Genomic DNA, 19,524 nt, shown 5'->3' with positions numbered 1-19,524 from the left:
AGGTAATAATTGTTAATATTCGATCCATTGAACCATTTTAAGAAAAAAAAAGAATTGTCTTATAAGAATATTTTTTATCAAAGCTCGATTTTTTTGTTATTTCTATCTCTCATAATTCTCTTTCCTTGCATGCCTGTGAGTATATTTCTCTTTTATAAGTAGCTATTTGAATAATCAATAATTTTATTTATTTATTATTGGATGACATTTCTCGTTTCCTTTTTATTCTCAAACTATTGGTTGTGGAGGCATGAGTACAAGAAATAAAAAAAATCAACTTCAATTATAGATATTTTAAATTGAAAAAACTATAGAAACTAAAAAAAAAAAAATACCATTCCAAAATGTGCTGTTTCAAGCGACATATTAATTTGCATAGTGGAAAGTTATTTTATTTTCTTATCATATTTTATTTTTTGATCGAGATTAGATTCACTCTTCAAATTTGATAAAAAATTAACTAGTTATAATAAAATAGAAAGTTCATGTAGATTTTGGTAGTATTTGGTATTGTGATAGTAATTATTTTTTATTTAAAAATTTATTAAAATAATATTTTTTTATATTTTTAAAAATTTATTTTTAACATAAACATATTAAAATAATACTAAAACACTGGAACAAAAGTTAATTTAAAACAGATTTTAAAAAAAAAAAAAAACATACGGGGAGCCATATAAACAAAAGCTACCCTTATTTTTCAGTGTATCTGTCAAATTTGAACTTGATGACCAAGGAGAAATATCGGGTCTGCTATTTCAATTTCAGTGAACTTGCTAATTGATCCCCGTTACTAGTAAGGGTTGTGTCGTGGTTTTTCACTTATCGGGGCCGGTGCCACTAACAACTAATAACTAATAAGTCCTCAATTGAGCTGAAAATTAAGTTCAGGATCATTTATATATGAGATTTTTATTGATATTTTTTTATAACATATAAAAAACACTAGATTTAATTTTTTGCTTATGTTTGTCTATAACTATATGTTTTTTCATTCATTCAAATAAATTTTAGAATTTACACGAGCAAATAAAGTATACATCAAGATTTAAATAAACCTTTTCACAAAACTTGCAATCCTCATGACTTGTAACAGATCGTTGCCAAAATATTTTTCTCATTTGATAGTCAATTTTAGTCTTGTCCAATTTTTAAAAAGATCCCTGATTTTGAAAGAGGCTTTGATTGGAGAAACAAATGAGAAGAAAAAAAGTGATCAGAACGCTGTTTTCTAGCTTAGAGTAAGGACTTTGTAACCTCCAATTGATAAAAGCTGGCCTATCGAGTCGATTGGAGGTATCTAGTAACTTCAAAATGATTCGCAAAAACTAGATCTCATCTCAGATGTGAAAATAGGTTTCCAAATTTTTTTTCCCTCTGATTGAAAAGATGGTAAAGATGACTTTTGAGTTGTTTTGAAGACATTAGTATAAACATGAGGTGTTTTTACCTGAAAATAGCTACAGAACACAATTATTGAGTAAAATACCGAAGAACGTGACTTTTCCAGGACTACCTGTCGTCTGCTTCTCTCTTTCTCTGTTTTTCCTAGCTTGAGGCTGGGCCTGATTGCCTCATCGTGTCCTCCTCGCCATTTTTTTTTTTTTCCCTGTTGAGGTAGTGTATTTGATGGGTATCAGTTGAAGGCCAGGCTAAATTTCAACCAAAATAGCAATATGGATAAATGAAACTTCACATATGTCAAGGTTAAATTTCAACCAAAATAAATAACCCATGATGTACTTCGAGACTAAAAACCAATATAAGATACATGATTTGGTTGGAAAAATAAAAATTTGCCATTACAAATGTGTCCTATAAATATAAGACACCAAATTCTCGACTCATTGACTACAACTCCGTGGCTTGTAGGCAAGGATCGAATCTAGTCTTTGCCAAAATCAGCATTGTAGTGCGCGGTAGACTCGAGTTTCTTTGCTTCATTAAGTTTCCGTACGGCCTGCAATAAATTTCCACCAGAACTGAGCACATATATTTGGAAAGAAACATGCACAAGAACATTCTTTGTGTGCACTAAAAATTACCTTCATAAAATCTTCATGGATGACATAATCACGTTCTGCACGGATTGCTGACATTCCAGCTTCCGTGCAGACATTACGAAGATCAGCTCCATTAAAACCCTGAGATTATGCAACAATAATTTATGCGAACGATATATGCATGTAACAACCAAAGTCACCACTAACTCACCTCTGCAAGTTTCACAACAGCCTCATAATCAATATCCCCATGCTTGGCAATCCCAGCAGCATGGATCTTAAGAATTTCCATTCTTGACTGTTCATTTGGTAGTGGAATCTCTATTTTTCTGTCTAATCTTCCAGGACGAAGAAGTGCAGGGTCAAGAACATCAGGGCGGTTTGTGGCCATTATCATTTTAACCTACAACACACAATTGAACACTCAATTTCCCCAATTATTCAGTGGCTGCAAACTGAAACATCTAAACATGTATATAGAAAACTAGTAGAAGAAAGTGGCTGGCAAAAGATGCAGCGCTAACACACACAACAGAGATATGATATAGATATAAGCTAACAAATGCATTTACAAGAGATTTACTTTTTAAATCTCCAAATTATCAGACATTAAGTTTACTTAAGTCCAAGGCCCACAAATTTCAACAGGGAATTAGAGCAAAATTAAGGGTCATGAAGAGGATGATGCAGTAGCCTAGTCACATGCAAACACAATGTTCATATCTGCTAACTGCCCCAACAATAACAAGCCAACGGCAAGAGTTTACTAAACCAGAGAAGATTCAGAAGACAGTGCATGGTGCAGAAGATCCCAAGCAAACCCACTGTATGTATTTGAAAATAATGAAGAATAGAAAAACCACACCCATAATGCAATGTTGATATTACTCACTTCCCCCAAAACAACAAGCTAACAGCAAGAGTTTACCAAACCAGACAGGATTCAGAAGACAGTGCACGGTGTAGAAGATCCCAAGCAAACCCACTATACACATTTGAAAATAATGACAAATAGAAAAACCACACCCATCTTTTTACAAAAGTGCCTCCCAAAGGAATTTTTTGTTTAGTATCAACTCACAAAGTGGTATTGGAGTATAAACCAAATTTACCTTCCCAAGCTGATCAAATCCATCAAGTTGATTAAGCAACTCCATCAATGTTCTTTGAATTTCACGATCAGCACTTGTTCCCTCACTAAAACGGCGTCCACCAATTGCATCTATCTCGTCCATGAAAATGATGCAGGGCTTGAGAGACAAAAGCAAATTGTATATTTAATGGAGGTATAAATTAGTCAGAATAAAAAAAATTCATGGAACAAAGACTCTTACTTGATGATCACGTGCATACCCAAACATTTCTCGGATCAACCTAGCACTTTCTCCTATGTATTTGTCAATGATGGCACTTGAAACAACCTTAATCCAGTTTGAAAGGGCAGCATGTTAACCAAAGGGGGCAATTCCAAGCAATAGAACATAAAAAAAGGAAAAACAAAGGGCTGAATAGATGAAACAGGATCTGACCTTTAAAAAGTTGGCATCTATGTTGCTTGCAATAGCCCTAGCCAGCAATGTCTTCCCAGTACCAGGAGGTCCATAAAGAAGGACACCCTGAAAGAAAGTGAGCAAGAAGTTAAGATGAAATATAATCTAACTTTATTCATACTGGCATAAATATTACCGCTGATACTTTATATGTATATCGCAAGGGAAAAGAAGGGGAAAACATAAAATGAGACCTTTGGAGGCTTAATCCCCACTCTAATGAAAAGCTCAGGGTTCATCAAAGGTAGCTCAATAGATTCCCTCAATTCTCTAATCTGATCAGATAAACCACCCACAGCTGAGTAGCTCACATTACCAGGATCTTCATGCAGCATGTTATAAACAACTGGGTCAACCTGTCAGCCCCAAACACACACAACATCAGACATCATTCATGACACTGCAAATTCTGGCATAAAAACATGTTCTGAAACACCACAATGACTTACTTCACGTGGAAGAGCTCGCATGATCGTAAGTGTTGTCATATCAAGAACCACTCTAGTTCCTGAAGTCAGTTTTTCCTTATCCACCTTACTACGGCAGCCTACCACGTACCTCGGCCCGCTGCTCGCTTTGACAATCACTAAATTTAAAAGAAATAAATCAAACAAATGCCTATAAATATCAACCATATGTATACAGCAATAACAGAAGATTAAGGGGAAAAAAGAAACATACAGCGTTCATTGTCAAGAGGTCGAAGAACTTCTCCTATAATCTGACCAACACTTTGAAGAGACTTCAAATCATCTTCTGTTTTGTTAAATTCTTTTTTTGCAGCTTTCAAATTCTCCCTCGCTGCAAAATAGACACGTATTATCCATACTATTATAGCCCATGATTTGATACGAAATTCACAAAAAAAATTATTTTTAATCCTAATTTCTGAAGGCAAATTGGAATGAAACAAAAATAAAATAATAAATTTGGTGATTAATACAAGAGGAGATAATAATAATAATAATAATAATAATAATAATAATAATAATAAAGAGAAAAGTCCAATTAAGAAATCAGATTAGATCTTTGATTAAAGTAATTAAAGAAATGATTTGAAGTAAAGTAAGTAGTAAAGGAGGGAGTGACTGACTAGATCGAACTCTGGATTCGAGCTCTTTGTGGTTGAGTAACTTCTTGCGATAATCCGCCTCTGCATTACGACGTCGCGCTGCGTCTTCTCCATCGTTGCTTATCGTTGCCATTCTTCTTTCTTGTTAATGGAGCTGAGAATTTACCTTCTTTTTGTCGAGGAAGAGAACCGCTGCAACTGACTTGAAGCTAGGGTCGCCTGATTTTATACTTGAATTTTAATTTGCAGTATGCTGGCTGATAAACGACGTCGTTGTAACCTGTAGCGTTGCTGCTAATTCGGCCCAGGCTTATAGACGAAGTGGTCCAATATAAAGATAATGTTGAGAGCTTAGTTGTAAAACTTGTACAGGCTTAACAAATAAATCTAGGATTTGGATGAGTACGGGTTAAATAAAAAAATAGAGCAAGTCATTTTTATCTAGTTGACTTGATTGAAAACTCTATTAATCTATAATTTAATAGAATAGGATAAAATCAAGTTCTCAATTAGTGAATTTTTTTAATAATATTTTTTTAATTATTGAAAAAACAATAGTCAAGAAAGATTAATTCTCTTGACATATGATTGGGATCTTATCTTGGATTGATATTAGATTAAAATTAAAATTTTATAACTATAATCGAGAGTCATGTTGAGAATTTTCTTTTTTTTAAAAAAAAAAAAAAAATCCTTATTGATATAAAAATTATTTAAATTATTTTTCATATTTAAATAAAAAAATAATGATGACAAGTTCTTTTTTTTAGCAAATTAAGAATGACTAAAAGTTATTATTTAAATTTATGAAAGAAATCAAAGGGAGAGAGCAAAGATTTTATAGTGCTTAAAAAATAATTATTCATATTCTTTTTATTATTTCATGAGTCTACCTTAAAAAAATAAAATAAAATCATTATATTATTATTTTTAAGTGTTTTTCGTTTGGAAATATAATAAAATAATATTTTTTTTAATTTATTTTATATATAAACACATTAAAAAAATAAAAAAAACACAAAAAGAATTAATTTAAAACTAAAAAAAATTATTTTTTTTTAAAAACACCACAATGTAAACCATGGCACCATGGCATAGCCTAGGACATGGCCTTCCGCAACACCTGTTTTAGCACAAAAGATATTCTCTGTGACATATGGTGTTCCAAGAATATGTCTTTCACCCTCTCATATCCCTTCTTTCCCATTGTCAATCTTCTTTCAACATGTGTGGCTAACTTCAAAATGTTATTTGCAAGAGGAATCACGCCTTCTTTTCCAATAGGATGCAACAAGCCCGTGGTGCCGTTCATGACAATCTCCATAGTGCCTCCAGCTGCAGTGCCCTGGAATATTGCAATAAAAGCGAGTAAGAAAATTAACACCTAGATTGAAACAGAACACAAGAAAAAAAAAAGCAAAAATCGGTAGATTTTGGGGCAGTATATTTGCTTAGATTGAAAGACTCACCAACACAGGCAGCTGAAAGGCCATTGCTTCAATGGTAATCCTCCCAAAGCACTCTCCTCTAGCCTACATTAATAATAACTTCAAATATCAGCAAGAAAGCTAGTGCTTAGCAGAATAATTTTTATCCACAAAGGGGAAAACTGACCAAAATAATGTGTGAGATGAAATTTGACCAAAAGAATCAAGGCATCAATGGCAGAGCAAAACTACTTTAGATTATCAATTTCATCCTTTTTTTCCCTTTACTTATTGTATTTAACTTTCACAAGACTAGTTTTCTGCATCAACATATTCAGACAAGAGGGCATTGAGTGTAGAGATGTATGCACAAGGACCTGTTCAAAGAAGAACCAAAGGACTATTTCTAAATGGAGAGTTTAGTAATAAGAAATGGTCCTCTACGAAAAAGCTTTGGCAGTTTAAGAGTTTCCTGTAATCTCGTGTGGTGCTTTAATTGATCAAGTGCTCATAGAATTTTTTTAAAATTCAATAGCGCCCCTTTGTCCTTTTTCCAAAGATGAAATAACAAGAACATTGATAAAAACACAACGTTCCAATGAGAATTCAGAAGTTAAATCTGCAGAACAAACCTGAGAGTTCTGCACAAGAACATCAATCGCAGCCAAATATGGAGCAACAGTCAGGGTTTTATTTACAAAGTGAACACGGTCTTGAATCTTCTTCTCTAAAACAAAATTACGCAGCTCTGTTTCAAACTTCGTCTGAGCATTCATGTCACTTCCCACAATTACTGCATGCACTGATGGCACCTGCTGCTTCTTCTCTTGGATCAGATGGAGGCTCTCATAGAAAGAATGAAGAAAGAGGTCCTGACCTTTCCCACGCGAAACACCTGCAACAACAAGGTTTCTAATGTTCATTAAACAAAAAATTTCACGATGAACATTCGCTAGAATGGATAGTGGAAAGTGAAAACTTGAACAGACATTCTCTCTTTCACTGGCTGATGGAACAATATAGGTCAAGATAGTTATTTCATCAGCAGGGAGAACATACTATTTATGATGGCAAAGAGTAGATCATCATCTCTCACCCCAAGAGACTCTCGAACATGCTCACGAAGCACCCTCTTGGCTACACTATCTTCGGCCACTTCCATAAGGTCCTTGCTATTTCCAAGGTGGACAACATATGTTTCAGGCATTTTAATCCTAAAACCAAAGATACGTAAAAAAAAAAATCAGATGGAAAAAAAGCACAGAGCAAAGTAAAATCCAAATAGACTCCAATGTGAGCCATAATATACACTCCACTAAACTGATGTGATTCATACACTTACATACCCTAATCGCTCTCGAGTCCTGTTCTTCCAGTATTCTGCTGTCGTATGCGAATCAATCATAGCACCTGCAACAAAAGGGAGGTGCTTAACATACTCTAATTTGAAGTAATGCCCTCTCATTTCATGAATCCACCACAGAACCTTCGGAAGAACTTGCTTCACGTTCTCCTTCAAAACACCTTCCAGCCACTTCCCAGCAACAGCAGTATTTAAAACAACCAAGTCAGCTTTCATCGCTGTATCTATCGCTTTCTGACTTTTTGCAGAAAAAACCTAAAAAATTTAAAGCCAAACTATCCATTTCAGCTATCCGTTAAAATTTTAATAATTTAATTTACATCTACCCAAAAAAAAAAACAAAAGAATTACCTGCACTCCGCGGTCCAACATTTTACGCTCTAAGCTGTAAATAACACCATCATCAGCTTGGGCCGTTTTCTGATTGGTGATCCAAACCACTTCGGCTCCAACTCCTCTTAATAAAAACGCAAGCTCCATCAACAACAGAGGTCCGCCTTCAATTTTATTTTAAATCTCCACTTAGTACATTTTTCTTCTCTGAAAATAAACAGAAACGAAAAGAAAAGGAAGAAGAAATTGAGTACCAGAAAGAGAGAGCTCGTGAGAGACAAGGAGAACGAGCTTTGATTTCATGAAACCAAGAGGATTCGGTCCTGAACTTGATGTTTGCGAAGCTGATTGAATCTGAGCTTGGAAATGGTCAGTAGAGTTACAGGAATTGAATGCGGATCTCGTGAAGAAGAAGAATGTCAGTGTTAAGAGAGTGAACAGAGACAGAATCATCAGTGTCCATCTCTTCTTCTGAAATGTATTCCACGCGGTTGCTTGTTTTCCCATTTTACTATTGCTTCGCTCGCTGTTTTGTGGATTTTAATTCTCTGGTTTGATGCAGTTTTCGAAATCGGAGTCGACGCGGATCAAATCAGGAATCAAAAATCAAAATCTTGTGTTCCACTTCGTTGGATGGATTATTTACTGGTTTGTTTACGATCCGTGGAGACGTTTGGCATGTCGTTGGTTCCACATTGTCGAGCCCAGACGACAATCATACTGGGGGCCCGACGTTTTAAATAATAGGAGATGAGTCGATAGTTATAGATTCAGTGCCTGTGCTATATCAAATTTCTATGTGAGTCCCTCTAGTTTACTTTTGTTTGTTTGAGTACTCGTATTTTTTTAGAAACTTTAATTAAATACATTTTTTAATCATTGATATGGAAATACTTTAGAAGGGATTTTTTTATATAAAAAATATATAAATTAAAATATAAGAAATTATAGAAAATAAGTAACTATTTAAATGTTGCAAAATAACAAATTCTGATTATGTCTTGTAAATATCAACATCCTGACCATTGTTCCTTTTGTCATGCACTGCTAAAATTTAGTCAAAGTTAAGTTGACTTGGATTTACCAACTATGCTATGAAATGTCATTTTAAATAATATTTTGAAGAGAGGAAAATAACTGAGTTTAGAAAGTGAAAAAAAAAGGCACTCGTTTATATTTAGAAGAGAAATTAACTCGAAAAATAAAATCAAGACCAAGTAGCATCTATTATTGCAACACTTCAATTCATATCAGATACCGGATTCCACCATAATTAAAAGCTTAATACAATACATAATGCTCTTCACCAGGTTACACAATTACTCACTTTAATTAACAAGGCGACAGTTCTTCCTAACTTCACCATTAAAACCAGTAAGAGGACTAATGTTTCCCATGTTAACCATAGACTTGGCAAAATGCTCAAAGAACCGGCCCTCATCCTCAGCATATCTCTTAACCAACTGGATTGTCTTGCCAACTTCTCCTGTATAAAGCACTTCATCAGAAGTGAGAAGCCCTTTGCCCCAAAGTAAGAGCTTGAAGTAAGTGTTGTCAAATTTTGCTGGAGAGGCCAAGTCCAAGGGAGAAATGTTACTGTCTCCTCCAGATTTCGGACACACTGACTTCAAATCTAAGAAATAGTTTTTCTCTATAGTATGATCTGGCTGGTTGTTTCCATTTTGGTTGTATAGCCTCTGCTTGAAGGTCACACACCTTGCCACCCCAATTGTATGCCCTCCTGAAAGATGGCAGTTTTCAAATTAATAATCAAATGATCCATCTGTGTTATAATGTGGTGTGACAAATATTAACATACGCAGAAGGATGTGTTGTGTTAAAACCTGAGAGAGCAACAAGGTCGATATCATTAAGGCCTTGACGCTTGAAAAGTGATATGAGGTTTTGAATGGTGGAGTTGGGTGCAGGGATGTTGTTGTTTGAGCCACTCAGACTCGCAGTCTTTGAGTCCCTTCTTCCTAATGGGAGTTCCCAGTTAGGCCCCCCGCTCTGTATCAAAACACCAACCGGTTTTTTGTTAGCAAAAAAATGGGTTAATAAATGGCAAAAGGTGCCAAGAATTCAGAATTCAGAAGGTAGAATTTGGTTTTGGATTTTGCTTACTAGCACAGTTGAGCCACGAGCTGCCAAGGCGAGAATGTCTGCGCAGGAGACAGTTTGAGGGCATGCTTCTTCCAACTTAGCCTTGATTTCATCAACCACTTCAAATCCTCTGAGGGAATTCTTGTTTGGTCCAGAATTCTTCTCACTCACTATCTGTGCACTATCGTCCAACAAAACCGACGCATCACAACCCTGCAAGATCAGTAACATGACAATTTAATCAATCAATACGCTGCTTATAAGTCTGTTCAAGGCCACATGATGCGATCAATTCAAAGAAATGGTTACAGATTATGCGTAGAACAAAGATAAAATGCAGAGAAGATGAAGAAAAATACAAAACCAGGTGTATGACCTGCACAAAGCAATCATGAAAATGAAGCCTTAGCAAAGAGGCAGCCATCCTGGAGTCCTTTGCAATAGCTTTTCTTAACACTGACATGACAATGTCATTAGCTTGAGGACATGAATACTGGTAGAATCCAGGGAACAGACCAGAGGAGCCACCACCAAAAGGACCACCCTTTCCACCCCAGCCAAAGCCAGGATGAGCTAGGCTCGTTGTTGATGAGAGGAGAACAATCAGGACAATGAAACTAAAACACGCTTTAGAGAAAGCCATGGAAAAGAGGATTCCTATAGTTCAGTGTAGACAGTGATGGGCTCTCTGTGTTTGCCATCTCTGCTACTTAACCTGCAACTCAAACGCGTCCCTTACCAAATCCTTCTATAACACCTAATGTGGATAGATATGACCATGTCTTTCTTGTTTGCATGCCTCTTTAGGCATAGAAGAGAACATACATGTGCTTGTTGATGAATTTGGTTGTGTAAGTGTTTCTGGTAGTACCTGCTCCAAGACAAGATCACAAGAGTATCTCCGAGCCTGCCTCTTTCAACTTGCGGTTTCACCATGTCATGAGGTTAATCAGTGACGCCACTCAAAAAATCCAATAATATAATTTTAATTAATTTTTTTTATAAAAAAAACAGTTATTGAGTTAATGATTAGATTTTGAATGATTCAACCATTTTTTTAAAAAAATATATTTTTTTTTAATTAATATTTATTTTAATATTTTCATCTTATTTTTGATACTATTTTGATACTCTGATAATAAAAATAAATTTTTAAAAATAAAAAAATAACATTTTAAAAACTAATTATTACCATAATAAATGGACTTAGCATAGAAGATCCGAGATTCAATATTGATTTTTCAATTTCTTAGGCTAATAGGTTCAAGTAGTCATGGCCAAGCCCATGGGCCCTGGCTCTCGGGTTACAGAAACACCATTGCAGGAAAAAGACACCCACAGATTTCTCAATTCCTTCTCGAAACTTATCACCTACTATTAGTGGATTAACTTGTGCTTTGTAGAACTACGACGTTTTGACATCTTCCAACGCAGTTTCCTTTGTAGCATTTTCCTTTCTCATGGTCCTGGCATGTCCAATCCACCCATCACGTTCCAAAAGTATGTTTAGCCCATATGCTAAGAGCTTATGCTGCGATTCAAAGACGCGGATTTCCGTTGCAGTCAAGGGTGAGTTCTGTGCAGTCCGATCTAGAGACTGGCATGAAAAAAGGTATGGATCACCGTTACTTCACCGTTATTTCGTGAGTAATTAGATCAACCCAAACTCAAATTAATTATTCTTATTAAAATGATAAGATGAGGTTTGATCGAATCAACCAAATTATTAAAATTCAATTAGATCAAATAAGTTTGATAAGGTCAATGTATCATTCAACTCAACTAAAAACCTAACCTAAATTAGAGATGGTTCATCGTTCATATTAACAGCATTTCCAACTCAAATCTTTTAATGTTATTTATAATTTATAATAATAGGTTATAAATGGGTAGAATTCTTGTTTGCTAGAACCGTTACTTCAGCTAAATAGCAATGGTAAAGGTTAATGCGGGAAGTAAGAAACACATAAATCCCTTCTGAAATTTGTTAGGCTGGGAAAAACTGAACCTTCGTAATATAATCATTCGCTAGAAGCTTTCATTACAAGGATGGATTGTAAAAGAAAATCTATCTACAACAATAGGTGATCTCTCTCCCCCTTAGAAAATAGAAAGAAATGACTGTAAGTTGGATGATAGATATATACATGATAATGAACGGTATGGATAGTAGTTACAGTTCTACAAAATCATCCAGCAAGGCTAAAGAGTTACGATGCACACAGCTGCCTCATAGGAGTTAGCAACCTTGCAAAACGAAGCGGGACGTGCGCCTTGATCAATGTCCCACTTTCTGTGTATTCCTATTCAAGATTAAGGGGGGGGGGGGAAGGTTACAAAAAACTAATGAGAGAACATTGGTTATCAATAGAAAAAAATGAAAACGGTCTAGAAAATACTCACTGTTCTCTCTACCATTCCAACTTGATGTATGGTGCTGAGAAGCTCCCCTTTGTCAAAAGGAACCAAAGCTTCTACCCATACCATAGAATCCTACGACAAAAGAAAATTGTTAAGGTTTTCAAGTGCAACTGAAACTCCAGCGCGGTTAGCAAGAATGAACAGAGTTATCTGTTTCAGAAAACAACAGGGTGTTTTCACCAACTTGATACCTTCATTTTTTCCTGAACTGCATTGCAGAATTCTTCTAACCCATCGCCATTCAAAGCAGACACACAAACAACATCTTGTTTTCTCTCTGCTTCCAACTTTAGTCTTTTAGGATCACTGACCCTGTCAACCTGCCATAAGCAGCAGTGGCTATGATGCTATCCATACAGAGTTAAGATTGCAGGGAAAAAGTTTTGGACTTGTATCAAGTTGTAAATCATCGGAAAAGAGTCCACAGGGAAAACAACATCACAGCACTACTGTGAAGATTAATTAGTTGTAAATCTAATCAGAATCACCAGGAAATATCTTAAAATACCTTGTTCCAAACCACCAGCCTTGGAATTGATGATACATCCAGCTCTGACAAAACTTCATCCACTGCATGTACCTGTTGCTCCACCAGTGGATGGCTGAACTTGATAGTTGTATGGTATAAGATAATGGCAATGGTCATCAGGAACAAATTCTATTGATCATTTGGACAATATCATACCTGATGTCGACCACATGTACCAATAGCGATGACTCTGATATCTCCTCCAATGTTGCCCTGAAAGCAGCAACCTGTTGGAAGCAATTCATTTGCAGACCAGTCAAAACTCTTGAGCTCCATTGCAACATGAGATCTATAATATAAAATTCATCCTAACTCTCTTCTTTGTCGGTTAAGCCAATAAAACCAACAGACCCTTGAGCTGTGCATGAAAAATGGGAAGGGAGATGATCACTGAGCTTCACATCAAAGCAGTGAAGGGCTTACAAGGGTAGTTGGGAGCTTTTGGATGAAACCAACAGTATCTGTCAGAAGGAACTCGTTCCCGTTCTTTATCTGGAAGCAACCAAACAGCACAAGCATCTAATGTGAGTACATGCAGCCAGTTTCAGTAGGCCAGGTTGCCAAAAACATTGTAATATAAATTCCTATTGATTGGTAAAATATAAAGAAATCCATTGTGTAACTACAATCTCAAGTTGGCTTCATAAACACAAAAGTTTCCAACACAAAGTGGAAAGCAATAATTTTTTAGTTCGGCACATACATAATTATACAAAATAGATTATACCTAAGCCAATTCATAAGTAAGACTTTTCTTTCCTTTTATTTTCCTAACTTGTTGGACTGACCTGAACCCTTCTTGTAGTCGGATCAAGTGTTGCAAATAGCCGATCCTCGGCAAGAACGTCTGCTCCAGTTAATTGATTCAAAAGTGTACTCTTTCCGGCATTTGTGTAACCAACCTAAATACAGTCAAATGCATGACATAATTATATGTTAAGGTCAGCACTCTGTTGTTTTCTTTCTGTTTTGGATTAGTAGAGAAAGGATAGATAATATAATGTTTGCGTTTACTTACCAAAGATACTACAGGGACAGGAACAGAGGTACGCCTATTCCTGTACTGCTTTCTATGTTTTCTAACAGATTCTAGCTCTTTTTTAAGAACACCAATCTAGCAAAGCAAATGAGACAGAAAATCATGCCAAATCAACTTCATGTAAATCATCACTTTTGATTACAAAGTACATAAGACAAATTCAGCAAATCAATTACCATTACTAAATCCAAACATCACAGAAATAGAATCACTTCACATTGCAGAATAGGATGTTCTATAGGAAATAATGATACATCAAGGAAAAAAAAACTCAGTGCAAGAAAAATTACATACTTGAGTACGGAGGATACGCTTATCTACTTCAATTTGTTTCTCTCCCATACCCTTCACCCTGCCTCCAGCTTGGCGCTCAAGGTGAGACCACATTCTAGTTAGTCGAGGTAACTGGTATTCCATTTGAGCCAGTGCAACCTTGAAAGACCACATAATTTTCAGTGTTAGTGCATACACAGTTTTTGCTTTCCAAGTTATGAGGACTGACTGTCATGTTTAACCTCTTTCTTAAAACTTGATGACAACATTTACTTAAATATGTGTTAAGAGCTCCACAATGCTAAAGCAACAAAATCATCAGCATGTTCACATAGATAATCAGAAATGTATTACTAGACACGAAGTGCAACAGTAATCATGCCTGCAAAGATGCTTCATGTGTCGCTGCTCGCTGGTTGAATATATCCAGGATAAGGGCAGTGCGGTCACAAACTCTAACATCTCCACCAAAAATCTTTTCCAAGTTACGCAGTTGCCTACAAGATCAACAAAACAAAACTTCAAATGTAGAGCTTTATTGCAAAATACAGCTTAGATGAAGTTAATTAAACAATGACAATAAACTATTTCTAGATTAATCATGACAATCACAAAGAGTTCAAGAACCACACAGAATCGACATCGCCAACAATCATCTCATCAAAGAGCAATCCAAACAAAGACCATTTGCATAGACAAGTTAAAAGAAATCACAACCTTACCCCGGAGAAAGTTCATCGTCAAATATTACAGTCTCAGCACCTAATCCATGTATCGCACTCTTAATTTCCGCCACCTTGCCTGATCCAATGTAAGTCCTCGGGTTCGGAGAAGCTAGTCTAAACACAACCAGAAAAACCAGCAATCCAATATGTTCATCGAAATTTCACAAATTCATAAATAAAATTTTAAAAAATATGTCACTTACTTCTGATAAGTAGAACCAACAACTGCAACTCCAGCAGTATCAGCAAGCTGTCCCAATTCTTCAAGGGACTCCTCTATCCCAAAAGCATCAACCGTATTGCCTTTTCGCTCAACTCCAACCAGGTAAGCTTTTTCCTCGTAAACCTAAAAAAAAAAAAAACAGTTACTAGATTAAGACAAGAGCTACTAAATTATTTAAAAAAAGGAAAAAAAAGACTTAAAAAGCAACCTCTCTTCCATTTCGAAGCTGGAATCTATTTTCAAAGCTGTCCTCATCTTCTTTCTTCTTCTTCTTCACTGGGGTTTTATCTTCTGATTTGGTGCTTGCCCCTCCATTGAAAACTCCATGGGCTTCTTCTTCTTTTGCTTCTACGGTCTCAATTACTGGGTTTTGTACAAGAACGTTGTCAGTGGACACTACTTCAGTTCCTTGCGGGAGGACATGGGCCGTGAGTTTTAAGGAATAGGTTACGCTAGAAGTGAGAGTTAGAGGGGATTTTGGTTTTTTTAGGTTAGGGAAATAGGGTTCGTGAGTTGATGGATGCCAGGGTCGTGTTAGAGAGCAGTGGGATACAATCATGGTGTAGTAGTGCTTACAGTTGCCTTCTGGTAACAAGTCTCGGCTCTGGAATTGGAAAGAGTTCGACTTTTTTGCTATTTGGTGTTTTTTTTTATTTTTTTATTAATGTATGGATATTAGTTACTGTATATTGTTTTGGGAAACATCAATTTAGTTCCGAAAGTGTGTATTTATTCCCAATTGGGTCCTATACTTTTTAGTTTTATTATTAGGTCTCAAAAGCTTCCCAAATTTGACAATTGGGTCAATCTGTCAAGACTTTTCCCAGATTTGTTGCATGTGGTTTGTAATAAAGATACGTGAGATCTATAATTTTTTCTAAACTGATGGGAAAGTTAACGAAATAAGAGGACCCTTGATTGAGAATATCTAAATACTTGAGTTCAAATCAAAAAGTTTTGGAATCCAATTAAAAAAATAATATCCAATGTAGAAGAATATTTTTTTAATCACTTTAAATTAAAAAATTGAAAAAAATTTTTTTAAAAGGTTTATATTATTACATGGTAATCCCTTGCGGTGTTTTTCATAAACTAGGAAGAACAAGTTCCATGACATATATCATCTATTCGTGCCTTGTCTCCTGGCAATTGACCTGCAAATCGATGAGCATATGCACAAAACAATTTGCACCGCCAGGGACACCGCCGCGAATACCCTTGTCTTGTGAGAGTAGCACTGGTCTCCCTTTAAATCAGATGGCGGATAGCAACATCACTCAGGCAACCAATGACCACTGCAATGACCAAAACGCATAAAAATGGCGTCGAAAGAAGAGCCCAAAAATGGTGTGGTTGTACCTCTAGATGTGTTGGTGTTGAAAACTGGCTCCTCGGATCACGGCTGCGTTTCAAAAATGGAAGAAGTAATGGCGATACTTAGTCTGGTTTGGATCGGTCCCTTAGCCCTTATTGTTGCCTGTATTTCTTCTCTGTTCAAAGAGGAAGAAAGTCATTAGAGCACAGGAATATGTCATGTAATGGAAAAAACGACAGATAAATGAACAAATGAGTTTGCACTACTCTCCTCTCTCTCTCTCTCTCTCTCTCTCGCTCTCTCTCTCTCTTCACCTCTCAATTATGCCCATGTAAACGGTTAGAGAGAGTGATCTGCAACGAAAATGGGCTTCTGATGGTGAATGATTACCCTCGATTTATTGGCATATTGTTTCTTTTTTGGATATAAATATTGATTAATTGAAGCTGCCTTGTTCCACTCTTTCTTTCCCAGCTTTTAATTTGTTGTGTTTTTACTTACCTTTTTAAAGGAAAAGATGAATCTTATTTGGAATTCGTAATTGCCCTTCCTATTCATATAGCAGTGTTTTACTTTTTTTACTACAAAAAAATAATTTCAACTTAAAAATTTTAATGGTGAATTAGGCTTAGTGATGTCTTTTAACAAATAACCTTCTGAAACAGGTGGAAATCCAAAGAAACAACTTAAAAAAGAAGTCTGTAGCCTGGATTCCAGCGATCAAAGGATTGCATGAAAAACAGGCAGGAGTGTTTTAAACTCAAGATTATATTTTTTAACCATGAAAAACACCTATAAAATAATAAAAATAAATCCAAGCGACCCCGCTTATGCTCTTAAGCAACTTAAAAATCTGTAAGAAAAAAAAAAATTAAACATGAAACCCAAAAACTTGCTCTAGTGCTGAATTTACTTTTTTATAAAATTTTAAAATAACAAGAACAGCTCATCTTATTTACTAAAATCTATTTACACAAAAATTAATTATTTTTTAATAATTAAAATTGATATCAACAATATTTTTCTTTTATCACTAAAATTCAATAATTATTTCTCTTCCCTTGAATTAACCTAGATTTCAACCTAGATTTTAGCAACTAGAAAGTTGCATAAAAATCATTTATAAAGTAATTGACACTAAAAGTTTATTTTTCAATCATGTTTTGAACGAAAAAACACTTGATAAAAAATCTAAAAACCTAAGTATACCCATTTATACCTTTAATTAAATTAAAAATCAGTCCAAAATATAAAAAAAATATTACAAGTTTTTTTTTTCCCATCAAAACTCAACGAGCATTTTCTCCTCTCAAATTAGAAACTAAAAAACATGGAAAATGAATCTTTGGACCAAGATTGATTTTTAGAAAACATAGGGGACGAATAATCTAACAATGAGAAAATAGCGACATTGCTGTATGAAATCAACAGACAGATATATAATCAAGAAACTCATTTCCACTCTTCCTCTGGACAACAATGGCTGAGCATATCAAAACATTGGTAACGGTCAATTAATTCATGCATGTTAAATTCAAAATTTATTTATTTATTATTTTTATGTAATTGTCATGGTATTCTAAAATCAGCCCATTTGGAGTAAAAAATAAATAAATTCAGAATTCAGTTGACAACCTTCCGGCTGGGAAATATTTGTTGGGCTGGCATGGGCGTTGGGTTACGAACCAATGATCTAAATTGGTGACCACCTGCTCGGCCCTCTACCATTCCAGCTGACGTTAGTTGTCACGTGACTCGCGGGATTTCCCCGAAAGTCTCGAATAAATTTTAAGGGGTCTTGTTCGCGAGTCTTTTCAGCACATCCATATATTTATTATAAATACAATAGTTATCGGATCCCGTTAGGAACTTGACCTGGATATGGAATCGGTTCTAGTCTATATAGATTAACTAAGGCCTTGTTTGTTTCCCGGAAAGTAGTTTCCGGGAAATCATTTTCCAAACTTTCCTGTGTTTGTTTGTCATTAGGAAAGTTGGTCAACGGAAAACAATTTTCAGTCAGCGGAAAACACTTTCCGGTCAACGGAAAACACTTTCCAGTAAATTTTAGTCAAAAAAAAATTGACTTGGTTTTCAGGAAAGTGTTTTCCTTTTAGCTGTGTTTGTTTTCCGGAAAGTGGTTTCCGGGAAAGCACTTTCCAAACTTTCTTGTGTTTGTTTGCCAGTAGGAAAGTTGGTCAATGGAAAACACTTTCCAGTAAAAGGAAAATTTGGCTTGGTTTTCAGGAAAGTGTTTTCCTGAAAAATTTGAAGGGAAAACAATTTCCGGAAGTTGTGAAAAATTTAGAAATGTCATTATTTGCTGATTATATCAAATTTGATCCTCAAACTTTTGATTGCTATATATATTTTGTTTTGAATATTTATTTTTCAATTTCATCTCTTAAAATTTTATTTTTATATTAACTTTGGTCCTTATTTTTATAATTGCTATTTGCTTTTTTCTTATCATTTTTTTATTGAAATTTTTTATTTATCAAATTTGATCCCCATTCTTTTGATTGTTACTTATTTTATTTGAAATAATTTATGAAATGTTGATTATTATTATTTTAATTTCTTCATTTTTCATTTTTTTTTAATTTTTTAGATTTGATCCCTATTATTTTGATTATTATTTGTTTTATTTGAGATAATTTATGAAATTGTATTTTTTTTTTCAATTTCATTCTTATTCAACTTTTTAATTTGTAAGATTTGTTCCTCATTATTTTAATAAACTTGAGAAAAATAAAATATTAATAAGTTATTTTCCAGCTTATTTTCCATGACATAACCAAACACTGGAAAGTGTTTTCCAGTTCATTTTCCATAACACTACCAAACATCGGAAAATACTTTCCCGGAATTCACTTTCCCCGGAATTCACTTTCCAAAAGGAATTCACTTTCCTGCAAACAAACGGAGCCTAAAAGTAACTTGAATTTTTTTTTTAAAAAAATTAATATTTTATATAAAAAAAAATTAAAAAAACAATTTATATGAATATAATCTATAAATATTATAAATAATAAAATTTAAAAGATTATTTCAAAAGATTTTTTATCTTGTATTGAAAAACTATAATTTTTTTCTTATGAATATAGAGTATATATATTAAAAAGTTTTGAATTCCACATTAAAATAA

General features: G+C 34.7%; 4 protein-coding genes across 6 annotated transcripts; all 4 read right to left on the bottom strand.

The window, feature by feature from the left end:
- Window positions 1-1,657: 1,657 nt before the first annotated feature.
- LOC118052780 (26S proteasome regulatory subunit S10B homolog B) lies at window positions 1,658-4,916 on the bottom strand. Its single transcript, XM_035063828.2, has 10 exons — window positions 4,647-4,916; window positions 4,235-4,354; window positions 4,003-4,139; window positions 3,748-3,909; window positions 3,533-3,619; window positions 3,338-3,424; window positions 3,116-3,253; window positions 2,215-2,406; window positions 2,046-2,144; window positions 1,658-1,960 (listed from the first exon to the last, which is right to left on the bottom strand). Exons 1-10 carry the CDS (start codon window positions 4,756-4,758, stop codon window positions 1,886-1,888), a joined length of 1,209 nt encoding a protein of 402 aa, XP_034919719.1. The 5' UTR covers window positions 4,759-4,916; the 3' UTR covers window positions 1,658-1,885.
- A 740-nt stretch (window positions 4,917-5,656) lies between these two features.
- On the bottom strand, window positions 5,657-8,476 carry LOC118052779 (uncharacterized). Its single transcript, XM_035063827.2, has 7 exons — window positions 8,003-8,476; window positions 7,767-7,912; window positions 7,399-7,670; window positions 7,112-7,266; window positions 6,685-6,947; window positions 6,095-6,157; window positions 5,657-5,970 (listed from the first exon to the last, which is right to left on the bottom strand). The coding sequence occupies exons 1-7, from the start codon at window positions 8,253-8,255 to the stop codon at window positions 5,725-5,727; spliced, it is 1,398 nt and encodes a 465-aa protein (XP_034919718.1). The 5' UTR covers window positions 8,256-8,476; the 3' UTR covers window positions 5,657-5,724.
- Window positions 8,477-8,939: 463 nt separating this feature from the next.
- Window positions 8,940-10,824, bottom strand: LOC118052778 (peroxidase 9). The gene is made up of 4 exons (XM_035063826.2): window positions 10,228-10,824; window positions 9,873-10,064; window positions 9,593-9,758; window positions 8,940-9,489 (listed from the first exon to the last, which is right to left on the bottom strand). The coding sequence occupies exons 1-4, from the start codon at window positions 10,492-10,494 to the stop codon at window positions 9,077-9,079; spliced, it is 1,038 nt and encodes a 345-aa protein (XP_034919717.1). The 5' UTR covers window positions 10,495-10,824; the 3' UTR covers window positions 8,940-9,076.
- Window positions 10,825-11,070: 246 nt separating this feature from the next.
- On the bottom strand, window positions 11,071-15,717 carry LOC118052776 (uncharacterized). 3 transcript variants are annotated; one of them, XM_035063825.2, is made up of 14 exons: window positions 15,270-15,717; window positions 15,042-15,184; window positions 14,836-14,952; window positions 14,496-14,610; window positions 14,135-14,272; window positions 13,820-13,915; window positions 13,590-13,703; window positions 13,225-13,293; window positions 12,958-13,028; window positions 12,781-12,874; window positions 12,464-12,592; window positions 12,255-12,344; window positions 12,029-12,154; window positions 11,071-11,448 (listed from the first exon to the last, which is right to left on the bottom strand). In XM_035063825.2, the coding sequence occupies exons 1-13, from the start codon at window positions 15,618-15,620 to the stop codon at window positions 12,062-12,064; spliced, it is 1,620 nt and encodes a 539-aa protein (XP_034919716.1). In that variant the 5' UTR covers window positions 15,621-15,717; the 3' UTR covers window positions 11,071-11,448; window positions 12,029-12,061. The 3 variants fall into 3 exon arrangements, with proteins under 3 accessions (XP_034919716.1, XP_034919715.1, XP_034919714.1); XM_035063824.2 differs by lacking the exon at window positions 11,071-11,448 and adding an exon at window positions 11,855-11,950; XM_035063823.2 differs by lacking the exon at window positions 11,071-11,448 and having other exon boundaries at window positions 11,855-12,154.
- Between the last annotated feature and the right edge of the window lie 3,807 nt (window positions 15,718-19,524).

The sequence above is a fragment of the Populus alba genome, chromosome 2 (assembly GCF_005239225.2).
Source record: "Populus alba chromosome 2, ASM523922v2, whole genome shotgun sequence".
Lineage (NCBI taxonomy): Eukaryota > Viridiplantae > Streptophyta > Magnoliopsida > Malpighiales > Salicaceae > Populus > Populus alba.
This window is presented reverse-complemented; position numbering and strand designations above follow the sequence as displayed.

Bases quoted from the DNA above. Each gene is read 5' to 3' on its own strand.
- LOC118052780 (XM_035063828.2), bottom strand. From the start codon at position 4,758: ATGGCAACGATAAGCAACGATGGAGAAGACGCAGCGCGACGTCGTAAT. The intron at 2,145-2,214 runs GTGAGTTAGTGG...GCATAATCTCAG, and splicing joins CTGTTGTGAAACTTGCAGAG to GGTTTTAATGGAGCTGATCT. The intron at 1,961-2,045 runs GTAATTTTTAGT...AATTTATTGCAG, and splicing joins TCCATGAAGATTTTATGAAG to GCCGTACGGAAACTTAATGA.
- LOC118052779 (XM_035063827.2), bottom strand. From the start codon at position 8,255: ATGGGAAAACAAGCAACCGCGTGGAATACATTTCAGAAGAAGAGATGG. The intron at 6,158-6,684 runs GTTTGTTCTGCA...TTATTAATGTAG, and splicing joins TTCTTGTGCAGAACTCTCAG to GCTAGAGGAGAGTGCTTTGG. The intron at 5,971-6,094 runs GTGAGTCTTTCA...GCAATATTCCAG, and splicing joins CCTTTCAGCTGCCTGTGTTG to GGCACTGCAGCTGGAGGCAC.
- LOC118052778 (XM_035063826.2), bottom strand. From the start codon at position 10,494: ATGGCTTTCTCTAAAGCGTGTTTTAGTTTCATTGTCCTGATTGTTCTC. The intron at 10,065-10,227 runs GTCATACACCTG...CTGATCTTGCAG, and splicing joins TTCATGATTGCTTTGTGCAG to GGTTGTGATGCGTCGGTTTT. The intron at 9,759-9,872 runs GTAAGCAAAATC...GTTTTGATACAG, and splicing joins CTCGTGGCTCAACTGTGCTA to AGCGGGGGGCCTAACTGGGA.
- LOC118052776 (XM_035063825.2), bottom strand. From the start codon at position 15,620: ATGATTGTATCCCACTGCTCTCTAACACGACCCTGGCATCCATCAACT. The intron at 13,294-13,589 runs GTCAGTCCAACA...GGTTGCTTCCAG, and splicing joins CGACTACAAGAAGGGTTCAG to ATAAAGAACGGGAACGAGTT. The intron at 12,345-12,463 runs GTATCAAGTTGG...CTTTTGTCGTAG, and splicing joins CAGTTCAGGAAAAAATGAAG to GATTCTATGGTATGGGTAGA.